Raw genomic sequence first — 18,213 nt, forward strand, 5'->3', positions numbered from 1 at the left:
GCTGAAAGCGTAAAAGAACCCCTACTTCCTTTTGCCCAAGGTCTATGCTGCCTGTGAGTCCACAGCACACAGGTTTTGGCAAAGAGGTGGATTCCAATCCTAACTCCATAATAAAGGCTTCTCTTTTGCTGCACCTACAATGGTTAAGGCACCCCTGCCAACACAAAGCTTGAACTTTACACCTGGGATTTGTTGATCGCAAAATATTTCCAGTGCTGCAGCAGCTCATACCCAAAGTAGGAAAATATTATAACCTAAGAGATAAAGTAATCAAGAGCAGCAGAGCAGGGACGGATGGATGGAAAGAACGACATCTGAGACGTCACCTCATTGTGACCTGAATGAACATTTATCTGTCACACACATGCAGGCAGTGGTGGGGCTGAATCCACCACCGTGTGGGAGCAGCTCTTGTGCAGGGATGGTCTTCAACAACTGGAGCCTCTGCAGCACCTCCAAAAGCACAAGGCACTTGCACTTCAGACTGTGTTTGGGCTCAAAACCTTTGGGAACTGTGGTTCAGGACTCTTCATAGACCTTTCTAACAGTCAGTCAAAATGCAGCTTCTAAACTGATCACCTGCCATCAGATAGATTTTAAATAACTTTCTGATCACCAGCCATGAGCTGTCACTTTAAACACACATTAGCCACTAGTCTAGGTGCAGGTAGTCAGAAGGATGGTCCCTTTTCTAGATACTTCCCAGCTCTTTACTTAATTCTCCTTTAGTTGAGCTTTGCATATTTTCTCTTTCTGGAAAACAAGCAAGTCCAGCAAAGGGGAAGGGGAAGGCAGGCATTGATAATTTAAAAAGCCTAGAAATGATGTAAAGCTGGTTTCAGAGAGAGCAGAAGTCTGAGCTTCTCACAAAATCATGCTCACACATCTGTGTATGGCTATTTTTACTTTCACACTTTGATTTATTTATGCTATTGCATTGATCAGCACAAATACAGACACGTATCCACATACTAAATTAAAAATCTGCTTTACAAGTTAAAATGACAACATTACAGCAAAGTGCCTACTAATCTTCTTACTGGGAGATTCTCATGCTTACATAGCTGCTAGCCAGACGTGCAGGACACCCACAGACATTATGTATTTGTCAAAACTAGCCAGCTCAAAGCTACGAGAAGGCAAGCACTCTGAGTACTTTAACTCTTCCTGCTTTAACCAACAATTTCCCTTCACTTCGCTTGAGAGAGCTATTTTCTCATCTCTCAAGAGCCCTTCATGCTAAAGCTCTGGGCTCAGTGATTTTTACAGGGCTGTGGTCAAAACAAATGTCATTGAAGGTAAACCCACCCTCAGCGCAGGTGTGTTTGTGGGAAAGTAAAGCTCGGTGACGCGGCAGCCTCCAGAGATTAAACATTAAACTTCATTTTGTCTTGGCTGCCTCTCTCTCTATTCAGGAATCACGCTATCACCTCTGCTGTGATTACCAGTGTCATCGTGTTTTGTGTAGAGAGGAAACACACGGAAGTGTTTGTGCAAATGAGAGGTACGACCAGCACCCAGCAGCCAAGTGTCCAGTGCTCCCTATTTCTGTAAATCAGCTTGGGAAGTGGCACAGCTTAACCATTTCACAATCTGCTCTCACACACACACACAGGTCTGTTAGCTCCCACACAGTCACGACAGACCTGTCCTCCTCAGGTCTGACTTTGTCAAGCAAATGTGAGACGCACCAAAACCCAAACTCTCACTAATTCTGGAAGAAAAATGCACAGCTACTCTTATTTATTACCTGCCTGCCCACAACTACTCCATAAAGTATTTGAAAAGGAAGAAAAGAAAAAAAATCTAGGTAATCCTTCATCTAAATTTGTAAGTGTTTAATTTGTCTCTGTAATTAATTCTAATTGCCCATACACATTCTAGCAATAGAAACATGGTGCTACACATTATAATCTGCCTTTTTTTTGTCATTGAATTGCTTTTTCCCCCTCCTGCCCTGAATACAACACTGAATAATTTTCAAGAGAATATAGGAGATCAAGTATTCCAATTATATACACACAAGGAAAAGAGGTAAAAGCAATGACAGTTCTGAGAGTTCAGCAAGGAAAAGAGGTAGAAGCAGTGACAGCTCTGAGAGTTCAGCCAGTTACACTCATTCAAGAACTGAAGGGTGTTTTATTGTCACATTTTCAGCAATACAGAGAGGAACAAAAGGACAATCCCTAAAACTCAGAACAGACTTCCACCAGACCTCTCCGTGACAAGAAACCCGTGATGGTTTAAAGTTTAAAGCCTCTGCCATGAGGGAAGAAGTGTGACACGCTGCCACCGAGCAAAGTGACAACCCGATCAAGGGCTCTGTCTCCTTCCTTTGCTCCAAGCAAGCAGGCTCTGGAGAAACTGCCCAAACAGACTCTCCATCAACATCTGCGTGTGAAAGCAGAGCAGCTGTGGCTCTCTGTGGAAGATGTGAAAGTATCACCCGAAACTCTCCGTCCCGAGGTGACTGCGATGAGACACAGATGGGAGAAGCGTGGCCCTTTAACTCTGATGTCACCGCTCTCAACAAATCCCTGGTGGCCCTAAGTCTGTCATTTCTAAAAAGCAAGAATCTATCCACTTGTAACCTTCTGCAGCACCTCGGGCAAAGAGGGAGGATGTTGAAAGCTTCGTTACAGCACACCCCAGCTTAAGCAAAAGCAACTGGAAACATAACACGATTGGATTTGAAAAAGCAGTAATCTACCTAGGGCTCCATAAAATGCACAAATTCTAACAGAGACCAAAGAATGAACTTCCTCTTTACTATCGCGTCACATTACAAAACGGCAAGAAAAAAAAAAAACAACAACAAAAAAAAGAACAACTGACAAAAGCTAGCTAGTACCAGGAAGTTATAAACTTCCCCCGCTGAAAAAATTCCTTATCTGGCTCTTAATTACACTGAAAATACTTAAAGACACGAAGAAAAAAAAAACCCGAAACGGCTCTCTCCTGCTTCATTGTTGCCACTGTAAAGTACATCATAACATTTAAAGCACAAGCCCAGCTGTTTTCTCTCCATGTTGACAGTTAGCACACCTATATATTTATCGGGAGTGAAAGTCCATACCTTGCTAAATAAGAACAGAACACATACACACACACTCAAGTTCCGAAAAGCAGCTTTGCCTAGAAATATTATTCTAATTAGTTTAGCCAAGTTTTTAATTTAGGGGCTTTTTTTTAACCCTAAGAAAGATACCAGAGACGCCTCCCGAAAGGATGACAAACTCGGTTTAATTTAGCCTCTAGAAACTTAATTGCGCTTTTTGTTGTAATTACTCAAAGCACGATCCCTTATCTGCATTACTTTGCATTTGTGCCATCACTATTTCTCATTCATTTGCATTCCCGCAGCCGAGTTCCGATGTGAACGGGATCCTGATGAGCATCTCCCAAAATCCAGCTTGCCTCCAGCCCCAGACACGAGCCCCGCGCCTATTTGGCACCTAAACCGCTTCCACCCCACAACTTCAAGAGATCCATTTGGAACGGAAGAGCCTCATTAAGCTCTCGCCGCCGCCGCTCATCCCGGCAGCCCCGCCGCGCTGCGATCACGGCGCCGAGGGAGCGCCCGGAGCCCCCCGGCAGCGCCGCCCGCCCAGCCCCGCCGCTCACCGGCCATGCTGACAGCTCCGCTCCGGCCTCTGCGCCGCGGGGCTCCGGCCCGGGCCCGCACACCTCGCAGGGACTCACGGACGGCCGCGGCTGCCGGGCTCCGCCGCCCTTTTCAGGGGGGGAATTTCCCGTGGGGCGGGCGGGCGGACGTGCGCGCTGAGCTGCGGGGCGGTGCCGGAGCCGCCCCCCGCCCGCCCCCGCCGCGCCCCGCCCGGCACCGGATCCCCACCGGGACAGGGAGACCCCGCTCCGGGGCTGGAGCCGCACAGGGAGGGCAAGCACGAGTCTGTCCTCCGGTCCTGCCCTGCCCGGTAGCCAAAAGTACAAAGGAAAAAGTTCAAGTTCTCTGATTTCAGAGATACACCGACAGCCTGTTTCCTACCACACCCTCACCCTTGAAGAGCATCGCTCCGACATCCCCGCTCTGTCAGCCTCTCCTTATCCATCTTTTTCTCAGCTGCACGGAGCCTCGTGGTCAGCCCAGAGAAAGGAAAGCTCCAGGGAAACCTGTACTGCAGCCTACCTAAGCCCCTTACGGGGTCTGTAAGATGGACAAGGATAGACTTTTACTGTAGCGACAGGACAAGGAGGAATGGCTTTAAACTGGCAGAGGGCAGAGTTACATTAGGTACTGATAAGGAATTCTTTACTGTGAAGGTGGTGAGGCAGAGAAACTGGGGATGCCCCATCCTTGGAAGTGTTCTTGGCCAGGCTGGATAGAGCTTGGAGCAGCCTGGTCTAGTGGAAAATGCTCCTGCCCAAAGCAGGGGTTGGAACAAGAAAGGCTTTGAATGCCCCTTCCAGCCCTTTCTGTGATTCACTAACTAAGCTATATGTAGTAGGGATAGACCAACGTTGCAGTTAAGGTAAGAACTAATCACCAAAAAGCTGATTCAGTCACAATGATCAACTCTATTTACCAAACCTTAGGAGCATCCCAGATCCTGAATCTCACAGCTTGGCCCCGACAGAGCGAGATGAAGGAAAGGAGATGGACACTGGGAACAATCCTGCACAGCCCCATGTTTGGATTAGGTGGAGAGATCAGAACCAAACAAACAAATCTGGGGAGGAATTAAAAAAATACCTGAAAAAAGAGGAACACAAAGGAACAGGAAGGCTACACCTGACTGTGGCGTTAGACTGCTTAGTTAACAACACAATTTAACTTTTTTCCTTAAATCTTTGCTCTGGGAGTGGAATAAACTGTCCCGTGTGAAAATGCAGTTAATTAGTATCCCTGAAAAAGTAACAAAATAACAAGAAAAGCCGGAAAGAACACTCAAGTGAGGTACAAAGCCGATAGGTTTTTGCTTATTTCCCCCACTATCCTATTTCTAAAGCTAAGGTTATTGGGATGTACAGAAATTAAGCACAGCTGAAAATGCCGTTCTGTAATCTTCAAATTCATACATCAAGCCATGTAACTAAGCAGAAGAGGCTGCCAAAAGCTTATTATTCGTCCTGCTCTGTAGTCCACCTCAACAGGACTTTTCTTTATAATCTTAGATTATTTTTGTTTATAGAAAATACAAAGATAGTTGAGCAAAACTTTCTCCACCCCACAAGCGAAATTTTCCTTATTAAAGATTCATGGTTTGTCACACGGTAGGATTGTTGCACTCCTGTCAAACTTATAACTGAAATTGGAGTAGAAGAATCCTAGGGAGAACACAGGATAATCAAAATGCCTGTGACTTTAGCCTTAGATGATTAAAGAGAAGAAAAACTACATTATGCAGGTGTTAGAATAATTCTATGGCTGTGAGTTAGTTTCTTGCCAGAACATAACTTCTTATTTTCTTTTCCACAAAAAAGCCAAAACAAAACAACACAAAAGATACAAACCAGCAGTGCCCTAAAAGTATAAGAAATTCAGACCAGACTTTTATGTCTTCAGGGATTTCTTGGATTCCCTATGATTGATAATGTACAATAAAGCAAGCAAGTGGATCTAATATTTTAAATCAAACTTAGACTTCACCTACACAAGCACACGTGACCCCAAAGCACAAACTGACAAAGACAAATAAAATTGTGCTGCTCTACAATAAAGGCAGCAAATAGGAAAACTGCACAACCTGAATTCTCTCTGCTAAGTGCCCCATCCAAACAATCAGCTCGTCAACACCTCCTATTAGAAGACAGTTTATTTTTTTTAATTGATCACCTGGTGGGGCAAGTTTTGTACAAGCCTTTATTCACAGGGCTGAACAGCCACAGAAATGCTCCCAATATGAGGGCATCCCTGCAGATCACAGGAGTGACCTGGACAGGGTTTTTAAAAGGAAAGGGGTGCAATTCCTGTGGGATAGCTGAAGCTGTAGATGTGAGCTTGGAGTTTGGATGTAAAGCAAGTTGTGAGTACAGATGTATGAAGTGACTAAATACTTTCCCTTACTTATCTTCAGGCTGGTTTTCCAAATCTCTGACAGTAAAAACTGACATCTCAGAAAGAATTAATTTAGTTGCTTCCCTAAACACAGTTTATGTCCCTGGTTCCCACCTATTTCTCCAGTCTATGACACTACTAAGTAAACACAGATCAGGGAGACTGTGGCTCAAAACAGAAGCTGATTTCTTCAGAAGCAAAGTTTTATTGTAGGGTGCACCGTCTAAACCGATGTGAAATTAAGGGCAGTATTCCAGGCAATACAAATACCATGTTATGACTAAAACATAATAAACATTCCCTACTTTTCCCCGGCTCTTTTGAACTCTAACTCTTAGGGCTTGCAGGAACAGGCTACTCAAAGATAATCCTTAAGATTGCACGTTCCAAATTGAGGTGGTATCTCACATACACAGCAGTGTCTTCTACAAACTGCTTCTTCTTATTATTTATATGAAAAAATACGAATGGATTACACTTCCTACAGAATCCCAAAAATTTTTTATCTCTTCCTTCAAATGATAACAACTTGTGATAAGAGGACAACCAACCATGTGAAGAGTTTCATTGTGTAAAATCTGTGAGCTCCAATCATCAGAATACACAGAATAGATCTGGCTCAGGAAGATCCTGAACCAAGTGACTGGAGGAAGGACAGCATGAAAAGGAGATGTTTTCTTCATGGTTTTTCTCTAGCAGTAGCCATAAGCCAATGGCCAGGGAAAAGCACAACAGTGGGACAAAAGGAGCTTTTAGTCTAAGACCAGCATAGCTGTTTTACAAAACATTCATGTTCCTAAACTCTATGGAAACCAAGAAGCCTTCCCAAGAAAAAGGCAACAACCTTAGCAAATGAAAGAGGCCTTACTCAAAGTCCTGCAAGCACGAGGATATTCCTCTATTCCTGACTACCCTGCATGCAATTCTGCTGTGCTGCGATCGGAATCCCTGGCACAGGGATTATCCCGGGAGAGTGAGGTGAACTAGAGGATTGCAGTATGGCTTTGGCAATCACAGAAACCTCGTCAGCAACTGCCATGAAGTGTAAGAACATGTCATAGCTTCGGGTATATGCAGATCTCCGCAGAAAACAGGACGGAATTCCCCTCCTGCAGCATTGCATAACAAAAGCCAGGTGCTTCACTATTATTTTTGTCAGCTGACTTTGGCTATAGCCAGAGGCAGGCGAGATACCAGAATTCTTAAGCCAGTCTGATCCAGTGCTTCACTTCCTGTCTTTCAGTTAAAGCAAGTGTTTTAAGACCCCATTACTCTCCACTTATCAAGTCCAAAGACAAACCCGACCCTCCTGCTTTTCACTGGCTGCTGTGCTAGCCCAGTTAACACCGACATTGCTATAAGGAAGAAAGCTCCCTGTTCTGGCAGGGAATGTCATGGGGCAAGCAAGGCTAAAGTGGAGGGATAAAAAGCCAGCACTAAAACCTCCTGCAGCAAAGGAATGAGTGTTTGACACGGTATTTGCCTAGCCTAGGACGATGGCTCCTTAGCACAGACATTGCCCAACGATGCGGGCTGTGACAGCACAGTAGTACAGGCAAACTGTTAAGTCTTTATTTCCTGTTCCCAGCTATGTGACTGATCAAAGATAAGCCCTTGTCATTTGGCCTGGTTAAGCAGACATTAAGGTACTTTCAGCATATGGCTCTCCTAATGAGGTACATCATACTAGGAGTAAGAATAGCATGAATAAAATCATTCCCTTCTCTCCTTAAGGAATAAAGTCAAGTCCTGTTTTCATGTCCACTCTATCTCAAGCCTCACCTACTGCCAGATTAGAAATTTCCAATCCTCTATGCCTTAAGAAACCTTTTGCTGTTTGAACTATGTTTTTTAATCTCAAAGGCATCTTATTTAAACACTGTCAGACCTTTTGGTGGTTAAAGCTTTTGTGGCTATTGGTCCTGAGGAAGGTTCCAATGCAGAAGTTATTCTCAAAAAACTCATGGCTTTCAGATTAATGATAAACTCAAAGGTTGTTCAAGTCATTCTGCTGGAAGCGTTCCTGTGCCACACTTTGAGTTTGTTTGACATAGAACAATGCTACTGTGCCTCCCTCAAAACAGGGTGGAGAGAAAGGAAATGCTAATAGAGAAAGGTTGGTCTTGTGGATAAGGCACAAGGCTGTGATTCAGGAGACTGGAATTTGCCTCTTGGCAAGTCAGCCTTTCTACTCTTAGGCAAGTTGTTTAATTCTCTAAGCCTCAATTTCCCCAATAAAAATCAGAGAAGATACTTCCTTGCTCCCACACTTCTGCCTTATTCACTCATGAATGATGCAACCTCTTCAGGGGATGAACCGCTCGTTACGTGAAAGTGCCAAGCACGAAATAATGATAGTTAAATGAACACTGGGGTAGTGTCACAAAAAGACAGTGCCCCCTCTCTATCTCCTTCCATCCAGGTAACCAACTCCTGTGCATTCCTACACTGTTCCAAGCACTCCTTTGCAGACACAGGAGCATGTTTCCTCCAGGTTACCTTTAAGCAAGATCGTTTTTTTCTGCTGAAGCCAGTTCCATGTACAATCACAGAAATTACTCTGCCAGCAGGAAGGAATGTGGTGGCAGCACCAAGGCCAGAACAAGTTTCTGGAAGACAAATTTGGGCAGAGGTGCTTCCTGACAGACTGCTAACGTCATGGAACTGTAGCACAACACTGTATTTTTAGCCTGAGAAATTGATAAACCTCCCTGAAATTTCCTAATTCACACTCCTTCCTTTCCAGAGTTAGTATTCAGAGCAGAACTTCTCAGGCAGTTTCTCCCCCAGCCCTCTCGAGTGTTTCCTATTCTCTTCTACTCATTCCAGTGCTATAAACACATACCACAGTTTGGGAGTTGCGTTATTTAACAGAGAAAAACTTTCAATGATTGTTGGCAGGCAAAGAAAAAGATGGAGTAGTGTTTTCATCTTCCACTGTGCTACATAAAAGCCTCTCATTACAGTGAAGCTGATCTGTGACCTCTGGAGTGGTCACTAAAACTGCAAACTCCTCTTCCTTATGCCACAGTCAGGATTCATCTGATGCAGTAGAGCTGTAGGGAGAGGACTTAGGCAAGAGATGAGCTCAAGCTGAGCAGAAGGAGCTTAGTCAGCAGAAAACAACCTTTTTCTGCCCAGAATGATTTTTTTTTTTTTTTTCAAAATCGATTACCTCTATAAGCCAGATCACTGTGGCTACTTTCAAAGGGAAGCCACAAAACATAAAGAGGCAGAAGGAAAGATAGGAATTGTCCCTTTGGCAACAGCAATGAAAACTGCATAAAAATATACAGGCAATGTATGCCTAAAGTAATTCTGCTGCTCCCCAAAACTCCAGCATACACCAGCCAGTCATCACGGGTCCACTACAGAGGATAACAATCACTCATCCAGGTTTTTATTACAGGACTTCCCTTTTTCCTCAGGGCTCATAAGGAGTTTAAGCTACTTAACATCACCTTGAGCTTCAAGAATCTCAGAAGACTGTATTCTGCAGCCAGTAATCTGAATCAAGTAGGTTGGAAAAGACCTTTGAGATCAGAATCCAATCTTTGACTGAACTTGATGTTGTCAAGCAGACCACAGCAGTGAGTGCCACATCCAGTCTTTCCTTGAACAACTCCAGGGCTGGTGAATCCACCACCTCCCTGGGAAGCCAAATTCAATATCTAATCACCCTTCCTGTGAAGAAATTCTTCATAAGATCCATCACAAACACCCCCTGGTGCTGCTTAGGACTATGTCCTCCTGTCCCATCACTGCTTGCCTGAGAGAAGAGCCCAAAGCCCACCCAGCCACAGCCTCCTTTCAGGGAGCTGCAGGGAGAGTGACAAGGCCACCTTAAAGAAATTTTAAAAGTACCTTGTTTCAGTACAGCCCCACCAGATATATCTCCTCTTAATTTGAAGTTTCACACCTTAATTTTCAACATCGAGCCCAATGATTCCTGCAGTTGTGATCTGTACAGTTACAGGATTACACCCAGAAAGTGACACCCCTCTTCGGGCCAAAGGTAAACACATAACACCTTCTGGGACAAGTTTACACATCAAATCCTCCTACACATGCAAAGCAAACCCGCAGTTTGTAAATCGAGCTCTACACATCTTATCTGGCCCTGCATTAGCCCTTTCTTACAGATTGCCCGGGGCTGTGTGTCACAGGTGCCACCCCACCATGCAAAGCCTTACTGGCAACAGCTAGCCACAAAAAAATGACTCCAAGTAAGCCACAGCCAGGCTGCTCACCCCTCTGCTGTCTGTGCTTTGTGCCTCTGCACCCAGCAATAAAATAGTTTAGATTTATTAGCGAGGCCTGTATCTTAGTAAGGCTACCATTATTCATCTGAGCTTTCTGAATGACAGATTGAAAGCCCTTGATTTCTCACCCAGAACAGCGATGAGTTTTGCTATTTCATTGTCTTGTTTATTTGGCAGTCGCTACATGACTTGTCAATTTTGCTTTCAGGACATTTGGGGAAAGTTTGACATCATTTTTTGTAATCATTGTTGTCATTAACCTCTCCTGTAACAATGAGTTTGACAAATACTCATTCACCTGCACAGAATTTCCATTTGTGAGCCTTAATATTGTTGAAAAAGATCAAATCCAAACAACAACCTCTGGGTTTTCGATGTGAAATACTGACCCTTAGGTATAGCAAATGTGTCAGGCACCATGAGACTGAGAACATTTTCAGATGCCTGAAGAAAACACTCCATGTACCTTCCTCACTGTATGCAAGTAAAGAATATGCACACCACTCTGAATCCTTTTTTAATTAAAAAGAACAATAAGCCAAGAAGACTACTTCTTCAAGAGATCTCTTGTGCAATATAAATAAAAAAAAAAAAAGGAACTGAACTGATTTTTTTTGCTCTGTGCAGTGGAAATAACAGCTCCAGACACAGCCCATTGAATGGAAACACAACAGACACCACAATCTGCTTCTGGCAAGTACGTGCAGGAACCAGAGGAAGGAGAAGGCCTAACCCAAGAAAGAGCTGACAGTGAGCAGCCAATGGCCAAAAGGTTTAATTAGGACAAGGCTGGCTGAAGGTCAATGTCATATATAAAGCTGAATATAAAGAAAGGGCAACTGCTTTATGGGAAGGTTCCTTAACAGGCAGATGTAAAAAAGACAAATTATTAAAGCCACTGATGTCCCAGCTCCACTTGTGATTAGTCTCCAACAAGACCCTGGGGTGCAAGTCAAGTCAGCAGTGCTGAAAGTCAACCTGTTCAGTTCTCTGTTTCTCGAAGGCTGAGACAGGTACCTGCTACCTAAACCATTCCATTGCACCAGCCCCGTGGATTCTACAATAAGCATTACAGGCTCCAGTATCAAAAGAGTAGAAGGTAAGGAATGGAGGGCATTTGGAATAAAATCTCGGACTACAGTCCCACTGGCTTTACTCCTGGTTGTCACAGCAGCTTGTCCCTTAAGGGCCTTGATACCATTGCCTCAGTGATGTTAACACTCTTGGCTTTGTTGTGTCTCAATAAAATGTCCCCTTGTGCTGACCACTGAGATTTCCTCACTGGGCACAAAAATCCTGCTTCCCCCACTGCTCCTGTACTTCTTTGCTGAGGTTTGCTTCTTCTCCCAGAACAAGAGGGTCAAGATTTACATATGCAAATCTGAGAGCTTTAGTCTCAGTGCACTATCTTCAGATCTCATCCCCAAGTAGCCAGAGTGTGACTGTGCCTTTTCCCGAGTTCCCATTAAAAGGAAACCTGCATAAATACCATCTGCTGTAACTGAAATTAAACTGAGACCAATGTTCCCACTGAATTTGAAAAGCATTTCTGTCCATATACATAATCATTTGCTTAAAAAAAACCCCAAACAGATAAAAAGCCAAATCTATAGGTCTAAAGGAGTTTGTTATGTTTTAAAAATAACACAGCTATTTCAGTTTTTCTTACCACCTTCTCTTACCTTGTAAAAGCAAAATCCTGCGAGTTAACTAATCCAGATTTAATACCACGTCAAAATTTTAGAGATACTAGAGACTCATAGTTCAGTAAGAGAGGAACCAAATCTGTTCCCAAAGGCATGGATGCTGTAGAGAAGTGAATTCTGTAGCTGGCTGATTCCAGGAGATTCAGACATGGTAATAGCAGAGACACTTGCCTAAAGTAAAACTGGCTACCACACTTGACTAATATTCATTATGCTCCACACCCCCTATAATCAGCCTGCAGAGAGAACTGCTGCAATTGTGAGATTGGCAGTGAGACCTGATTCACATCTGGATACTTTCACTGCCCCAAGTCTTTCAAACTTACCTGACCCACCAAGTGAGACTGTGGCTCCCAGGAGAAAGCTGCTGCTGCTGCAAGGAAAGCTTTGATTCTACTTTTCCTTAACTCCTTTAATTCCAGCTTTCTTTTCCCCAGTGTTAGACACTTTTGAGATTTGAGATTCAGCTGGAAATGGCACTGGGCCATCTTGTCTAGACTGTGCTTTTGCCAAGAAAGGTTGAACCAGATGATGCTGAAGCTCCTTTCCAAGATAGTATTCCATTCCATGACAGATGCTGTCTTGGAAATTGCTGGTGCCACCCTTTTTCACCATTTTCATCTGTTTATTTTGAAACTGCCAAGGCTTTGGGACAATTTAGGGGGATTTTTCATCCTGCTTCCACAGCAGCTCCTCAGCTGCACAGCAACCCAACCCTTACATGTGATGCACTGATTTCTTTTTGGGGTTTCTGAGCTCTCTTATGCTACTGCTCCTAATTCCCTTTGAATTGGCCATGTCTGTGCTCTAGGGGTGCAAAAACCCCATTAGGAAACAGATTTGAAATAATGACGTGAATTTAAAAATCCGCTTTGTTTAGCTGCTGGGTTTTTTTAAACCTAGAATTTCTATTCTTTTCACCTATCTTAATTACACGTGCTATTGTTTCTGCCTCCTGAATATGCATCTTTAAGTTTCAATGTCAACATAAATACTGGTACAGCTATGCAATTACAGCACTTTTGTGTCTGCAAATATTCCCATGACCTACATCACAAAAAACTCTGGCAGGTGACCCAGTTACTACAGACTTGGTCAGTTCAGGACTTCACACTTGCAACACGGTTAAAACCTTATTTGCAAAACAGCACTGCTGTAACTGGTCAAGTGGAAACCATGTGACCTGACATGTTTTTAATTGCAATGCCGACAGAACTTTTAATTTACATAGCCTAGGACTAGCATATACTTCTGTTCTGATGCCAGAGGACACCAGAAATGTAGGAAGTGAAAAAAAAAAAAAAAAAAAAGAAAGGTGGCCACTTGGATAATTTACTCAGACAATTACTGTCTCATCATTACCATCCCAGCTTAGAAGAATGTTTACCAGTGCCCCTAGAAGAAGAATGGAAAAATAAAATATATAGCTGAATGGAACCACAGAATAAATTACATTTAGCATAGCAATTACAGTTTCTCCCAGACTATATGCATTATGAACAGCTTATATTTGTGTGGTCAACAACCCTGCCTCATAAACACCCCTGTAATTAATTTGAAATAACAAAAGCCAGGGATAAATAAACATGGTGTTCTTTTTGCTCCCTTTACCAGTGTCTGGCTCCTTACCTACACACAGGCAGTCCATTCACTGCAGCTGATGAAGCAGAACTCTCCAGCCAGGAAAGAAGAGAAGGACTCAAGTGTGCTGGGGATGAAGGTGGCAGCATGAACCTCCTAAAATGAAAAAAACCCAATTGATTGTACAAAAACAATACATAGCAAAGTAGCTATTGCTTAGTTATGTTACTGAAGTTGTTTTTTTTCCTCTGCTTAACAGCCATTCTATGCTCTAGCAACTCTGTCCATTTCTCTTTTGCAATATCCTCCCCTTCACAAGCCTCTAACCCACCATTCCTTCAACTTTTGCAAAATTTACTGGCTCTCTTCCAACCCAGAGCTTCCCAACACCACATGCACAGCACTGCTCTATGAACAGATGTTTGGTATCTTCATAAACTCCTGGCCTGGGCTCAGTAAGATGGAGGGGAGCCACAATTCTCTGTGGTTCCCTTGACAAGAGAAGCTCCATCTTGGCTCAGAACATGCTCAAGCAGAGACTGCTCCATGGCATTATTTGGGAATTTCAGAAAATTCACACTCCTGAAGCTAGAAGAAGGAAGGGCTAGGTCAACTTTTCTCAACTGAGTTTTTCCAGATTTGAGGGGCTTTAAGAAACTCATGAAGCAATAGCCCATTCTTGGTGCTGGAGACATGCTCATTGTGCATGTTCACTGCACTGGCTAAGTTTGATTCCAGGAATAAGTTTATTAAATTTGGGGCCAGGCAATAACAGATTCACAGCAACACAGAACAATTAAGAGTCAAGAACTCAATCACACACCTCCACTTTCAGACAATGCTTCCACTTGAGTGGACCGGAATTTTGAGTGATAAAAGTCCACGGCCCTGCAAACAGAACATTCATGTAAGTATGGAAGTATTTTAAGGGAGATGGACTCCAGAAACTTGCTGTAAACTCTGCCATTCTTTCAGAAAGATGTACCAATATACCAGTTCATACATGTAACATTAATAATGTTTTTAAATAAAGATGTACACTTAGCATCCATTCCTTTTCTGGGGATGTTCCTTAGAAAATAAGGCACTCTATTTTTTTGACAGTTTTACTATGAAGAAGTATTTGGATTCCTTCTTACTGCTCTCACTCACCCCCCCACAATATGAGGACATAAGAACTCACCTGTGAGCACTTCATAAGGTGTTAACTTGCATCTGGCAGTCCTGTGGCACTGTGGGTTGTGCTAAAATTCTTAGTGAGACTTTTTTTATGGAGAAATGAAAACAAGCAGGAAACAAATTTGTGATTGTTTTTTATTGTTGCTGTTGTTAGGAAGATAAGTCTGAAAGGAAAAGTTGTTTAATTTGCAAGCTTGTAAAAAAGCAACAAGAAAGAATAATAGTGGGCTATCACGTAAACAGTGGCTTAAAAATCAACAGCTGGTGTCAGTAATCTCTAGAAATACAGACAGTCCTCGGCCACATACAGTAACTTATACACTGGGAATCCCCACTGTGGGCATAGAAAACATCACTCTAAAGAAAAGGGTCTCACATATTCAGGGAACTTGGCTTCAGTTCCTGGTCTTAGCCACAAAATTTCTGTCTGGCCCTTCATAAATGGTTTATCTCTACACCTTGGGTTCATCTGTTAAAGCAGAAGGAAAGTCTTGGAAAAAAATGCATGATACTTAATTCCGAAACTTAATACAAATAAGGAACTTTTGGTGGGCACTCTGTTCAATTATTTTGGATAAGAAGTCATCTTAAACATTGGTGTTAATGGTATCCATTACTTAACAAACAGATCATCCCATGTTTGTCAACAAAACAACTTCTTATGAAGTTGAAAACCAAAACAATCTAAGCTAAAGAAACAGTGACTGAGAACAGACTGAAATTCTCATACAAAGCAGAGCTGATGAAATAATGTGGTGTTGCTTAGAAGTCACTGAGAACTTGTGGTTAGTTTATATTCTAAGGTTTCTGTAGCCTTAAACATTTCTAAGTAATGGCTTTGCTTTTAGTTTGACGTTTTTAGACCTTTGCAAGAGAACAGACAAAAGTGCAGCAGGGTTTCCCCACTGACATCACAGCCAGTAGTGACCTTTAAGCTGAACACAAGATTTGAGTTTGAGCATACAAACCTCTGCTTGAGCTCCACAGTTGGGCTGCTGGACAATCCATCTCAGTAACTTCTTACTGAAAGGTGAACTCAAACCAACTTTAAATAACCAGAGTCTAGAGAAAGTTGAGATATCTGAAGTCAGAACATGTATGAATAGGACAGAAAATTAACATGCTGCTGATTACTCATTTCTGTAAGAGGAATAGTATGTAGTAAACTGATTGATAATTTTACAGGCACGTACCAAACATTTACCCAGAATTACAGCAAAGTGAACATCTCTGTATTTGCACAATTTACCATTTGGTGCAAGGCAGGATTTATTTAGCGGATGAACAGAGGAACAGAAACAGGGGATTCCCTGGCCTTCTCATTGCTAGTACTTCACTGCTTGCAACACTGTCACTTTCCTCAAAATATGATTCCCAGGGGTGTATTTTTATCTCATTTTAACTAAATTACTGCAAACAAGCACTCTACAGAAAATGCTGTTTCCATGATTTTCCAGTTGTTCATGATCTGGCAAATTTGGTAAATGCTTTGAACAAAAGCTATACCGGGTTTCTTTATAGACTCTCTCAACACGTTATCCTACATAGCAAATAACATACAGTAAAAATAAAAGATCTGTAAAAAAATTCAAAATGAGTAGAGAAAACTAACGTATGCTATACCATCTAGACAAAACCAAAAGTGAATGTAACGACCAGTTACAAGCCCTGCAAGAAATAGAGACTTCAGTTTCAGAAACACAATTCAGAGACAGCACAGTTTTCAGTTTCCTGACAGTCTAATGCTTGTTTCATTTGAGAGAGCAGAAAATGCAGAAATGTAAAATAGCTGATACTCCTTTAGTTTAGTTATTAGAAATCTCTGCTGGATTGCTCATTATGACAGTTTATGCCTTTCTACTTAAGGCTGTACATAATAAAAAGAAAGTTCAGTATCAAATAAATTTTAAAAAAGGGAAAAACAATCTAACAAAATCACAACAAACATCGTTTCAAAGCAGTGCTGAAAGCCTTTAGCCAAGAATTACACATCAAGTGATTCACAAAACCTCAGCTTTTCTTCCTTGCGTGCATGCACTCAGAGTAGGTGGGATAACTTTCTGTTCTGGCCAAGTGACCACACTAGAAAGAGAGAAAAGAATTAAAACTGCAGGGATCAAAGAAATCCTAGCTTTAGTACCTACTTGCTACAGCCTTTTATTTTTATCATGTTATCACCAACACACGTTGTTGGTTATGGCTAGTCAACACTTCCTATTTTAAGGCGACATTTTCAGTTACTCCCAGTCTGCCAACACCTTTCCTTTACATGATCACATACAATGCCCCTTGAGATGAATTTTTAGGAAAAACAGAACAAATATGACTCAGTTATTTCCTACGAATGACCACAGGGAACAGATGCTTTAACTACATTCAAAGAATTCTTTAAACTTTTAAGAAATTTCTTTGCATTTCAGAAACAGGGACATGAAATTTAACAAGGAAGCTGTGCTGGTTTCACTACTGGGATTTTTTGCTCTTCCTTGGAAAAGACTGACCTTGCACATGCTTGCCAGGCTTGCTTTTAGCAGCCAAAATTTTCAGTTTTCCACTGCACACACAAACACAGAGTGAGCTGGATGGTGCCCACAGTAGGCAGCTGATTGCCAGGCTGCCACAGGCTGAAACTGAAACAGGGTAGGTTTTTTCTCCTCTAGTTTCAGGACTCATGGGAGTTTTACTCATCACCACCACCAAATAACGTTATTACCCAGTTCAAATTCAGAAAAAGGGACTCTGGTTCAAGAGGGAAATGGGAATTATCAGAGAGAAAAGGAAAACAGGCAAGAGTCTGAGCTCAGAAGAACTGGAAAAAAGATGAGATGTGAATAAGAAACGAGGCTGGGAAAAGACAGCAGGGAGATTCATTGTCTTCCCGGGAAAGAAGAACAGCCCAAGGACAAGCAGTCCTTATCAATTTCTTGAAGGTCAGAGAGCTGAGAGTTTAACAGGCTGTATTTTCTAGAATAAGTGGGAAAAAAAAAAAAAAAAATCAGTCTCCAGGCTACTGCTTTGTCAAGACCCTCCCATAATAACACCCAAGGTCCAACAGCTTGGAGCCCTGAGCCCTTGGGCAGATGATGGTTGAAGAAACCTTTTATCCATGATAAATGGATATATAAGTGGTGATATCCATGACTGACCAACGCCATAGGAGCAGCAAGGAGTGCCCACCACCGTTCCAGGCAGGACAACACTGCCGGCACCGAGCTCAGTCCCGCAGGGCTCGGGCACAGCGGGGAGCTGTGGGTGTCCCCGGCGGGCGCCGTGGCAGCAGCCCGGGCCAGCAGTGACGTTCCGCGGTGGCCACACGTGGCAGTGTCGTTGTCACAGCACACGCAGCATCGGGCTCCGGGGGCAGGAAAGCGCCCCGGGCGTGGGACGGGACGGCCACAGCTCCCTGCGAGCGCCGGGGAAAGGGCACGCAGCCCCCGCAGCCACCCCCAGGCACGGGGAGGGCGGGAGA

General features: G+C 43.0%; 1 protein-coding gene across 4 annotated transcripts in view; it reads right to left on the reverse strand.

Annotated features, from left to right (window-relative positions):
- Positions 1-17,940, reverse strand: part of REL (REL proto-oncogene, NF-kB subunit) — a 43,345-nt gene extending 25,405 nt beyond the window's left edge. The window contains exons 1-3 of one of the 4 annotated variants that reach the window (XM_088160758.1): positions 15,713-17,940; positions 14,389-14,827; positions 13,614-13,721 (exon numbers count right to left, since the gene is read on the reverse strand). In XM_088160758.1, coding sequence (XP_088016884.1) covers positions 13,614-13,632 — 19 coding nt within the window. In that variant the 5' untranslated portion in view covers positions 13,633-13,721; positions 14,389-14,827; positions 15,713-17,940. Of the gene's footprint in view, positions 1-3,624; positions 3,740-13,613; positions 13,722-14,388 lie in introns of those variants that run through there. The other 3 variants (XM_088160757.1, XM_088160756.1, XM_014895107.2) reach the window with 3 other exon arrangements.
- Between the last annotated feature and the right edge of the window lie 273 nt (positions 17,941-18,213).

Source organism: Sturnus vulgaris, chromosome 3 (assembly GCF_052056855.1).
Source record: "Sturnus vulgaris isolate bStuVul1 chromosome 3, bStuVul1.hap1, whole genome shotgun sequence".
In the NCBI taxonomy this organism is placed as follows: Eukaryota; Metazoa; Chordata; class Aves; order Passeriformes; family Sturnidae; genus Sturnus; species Sturnus vulgaris.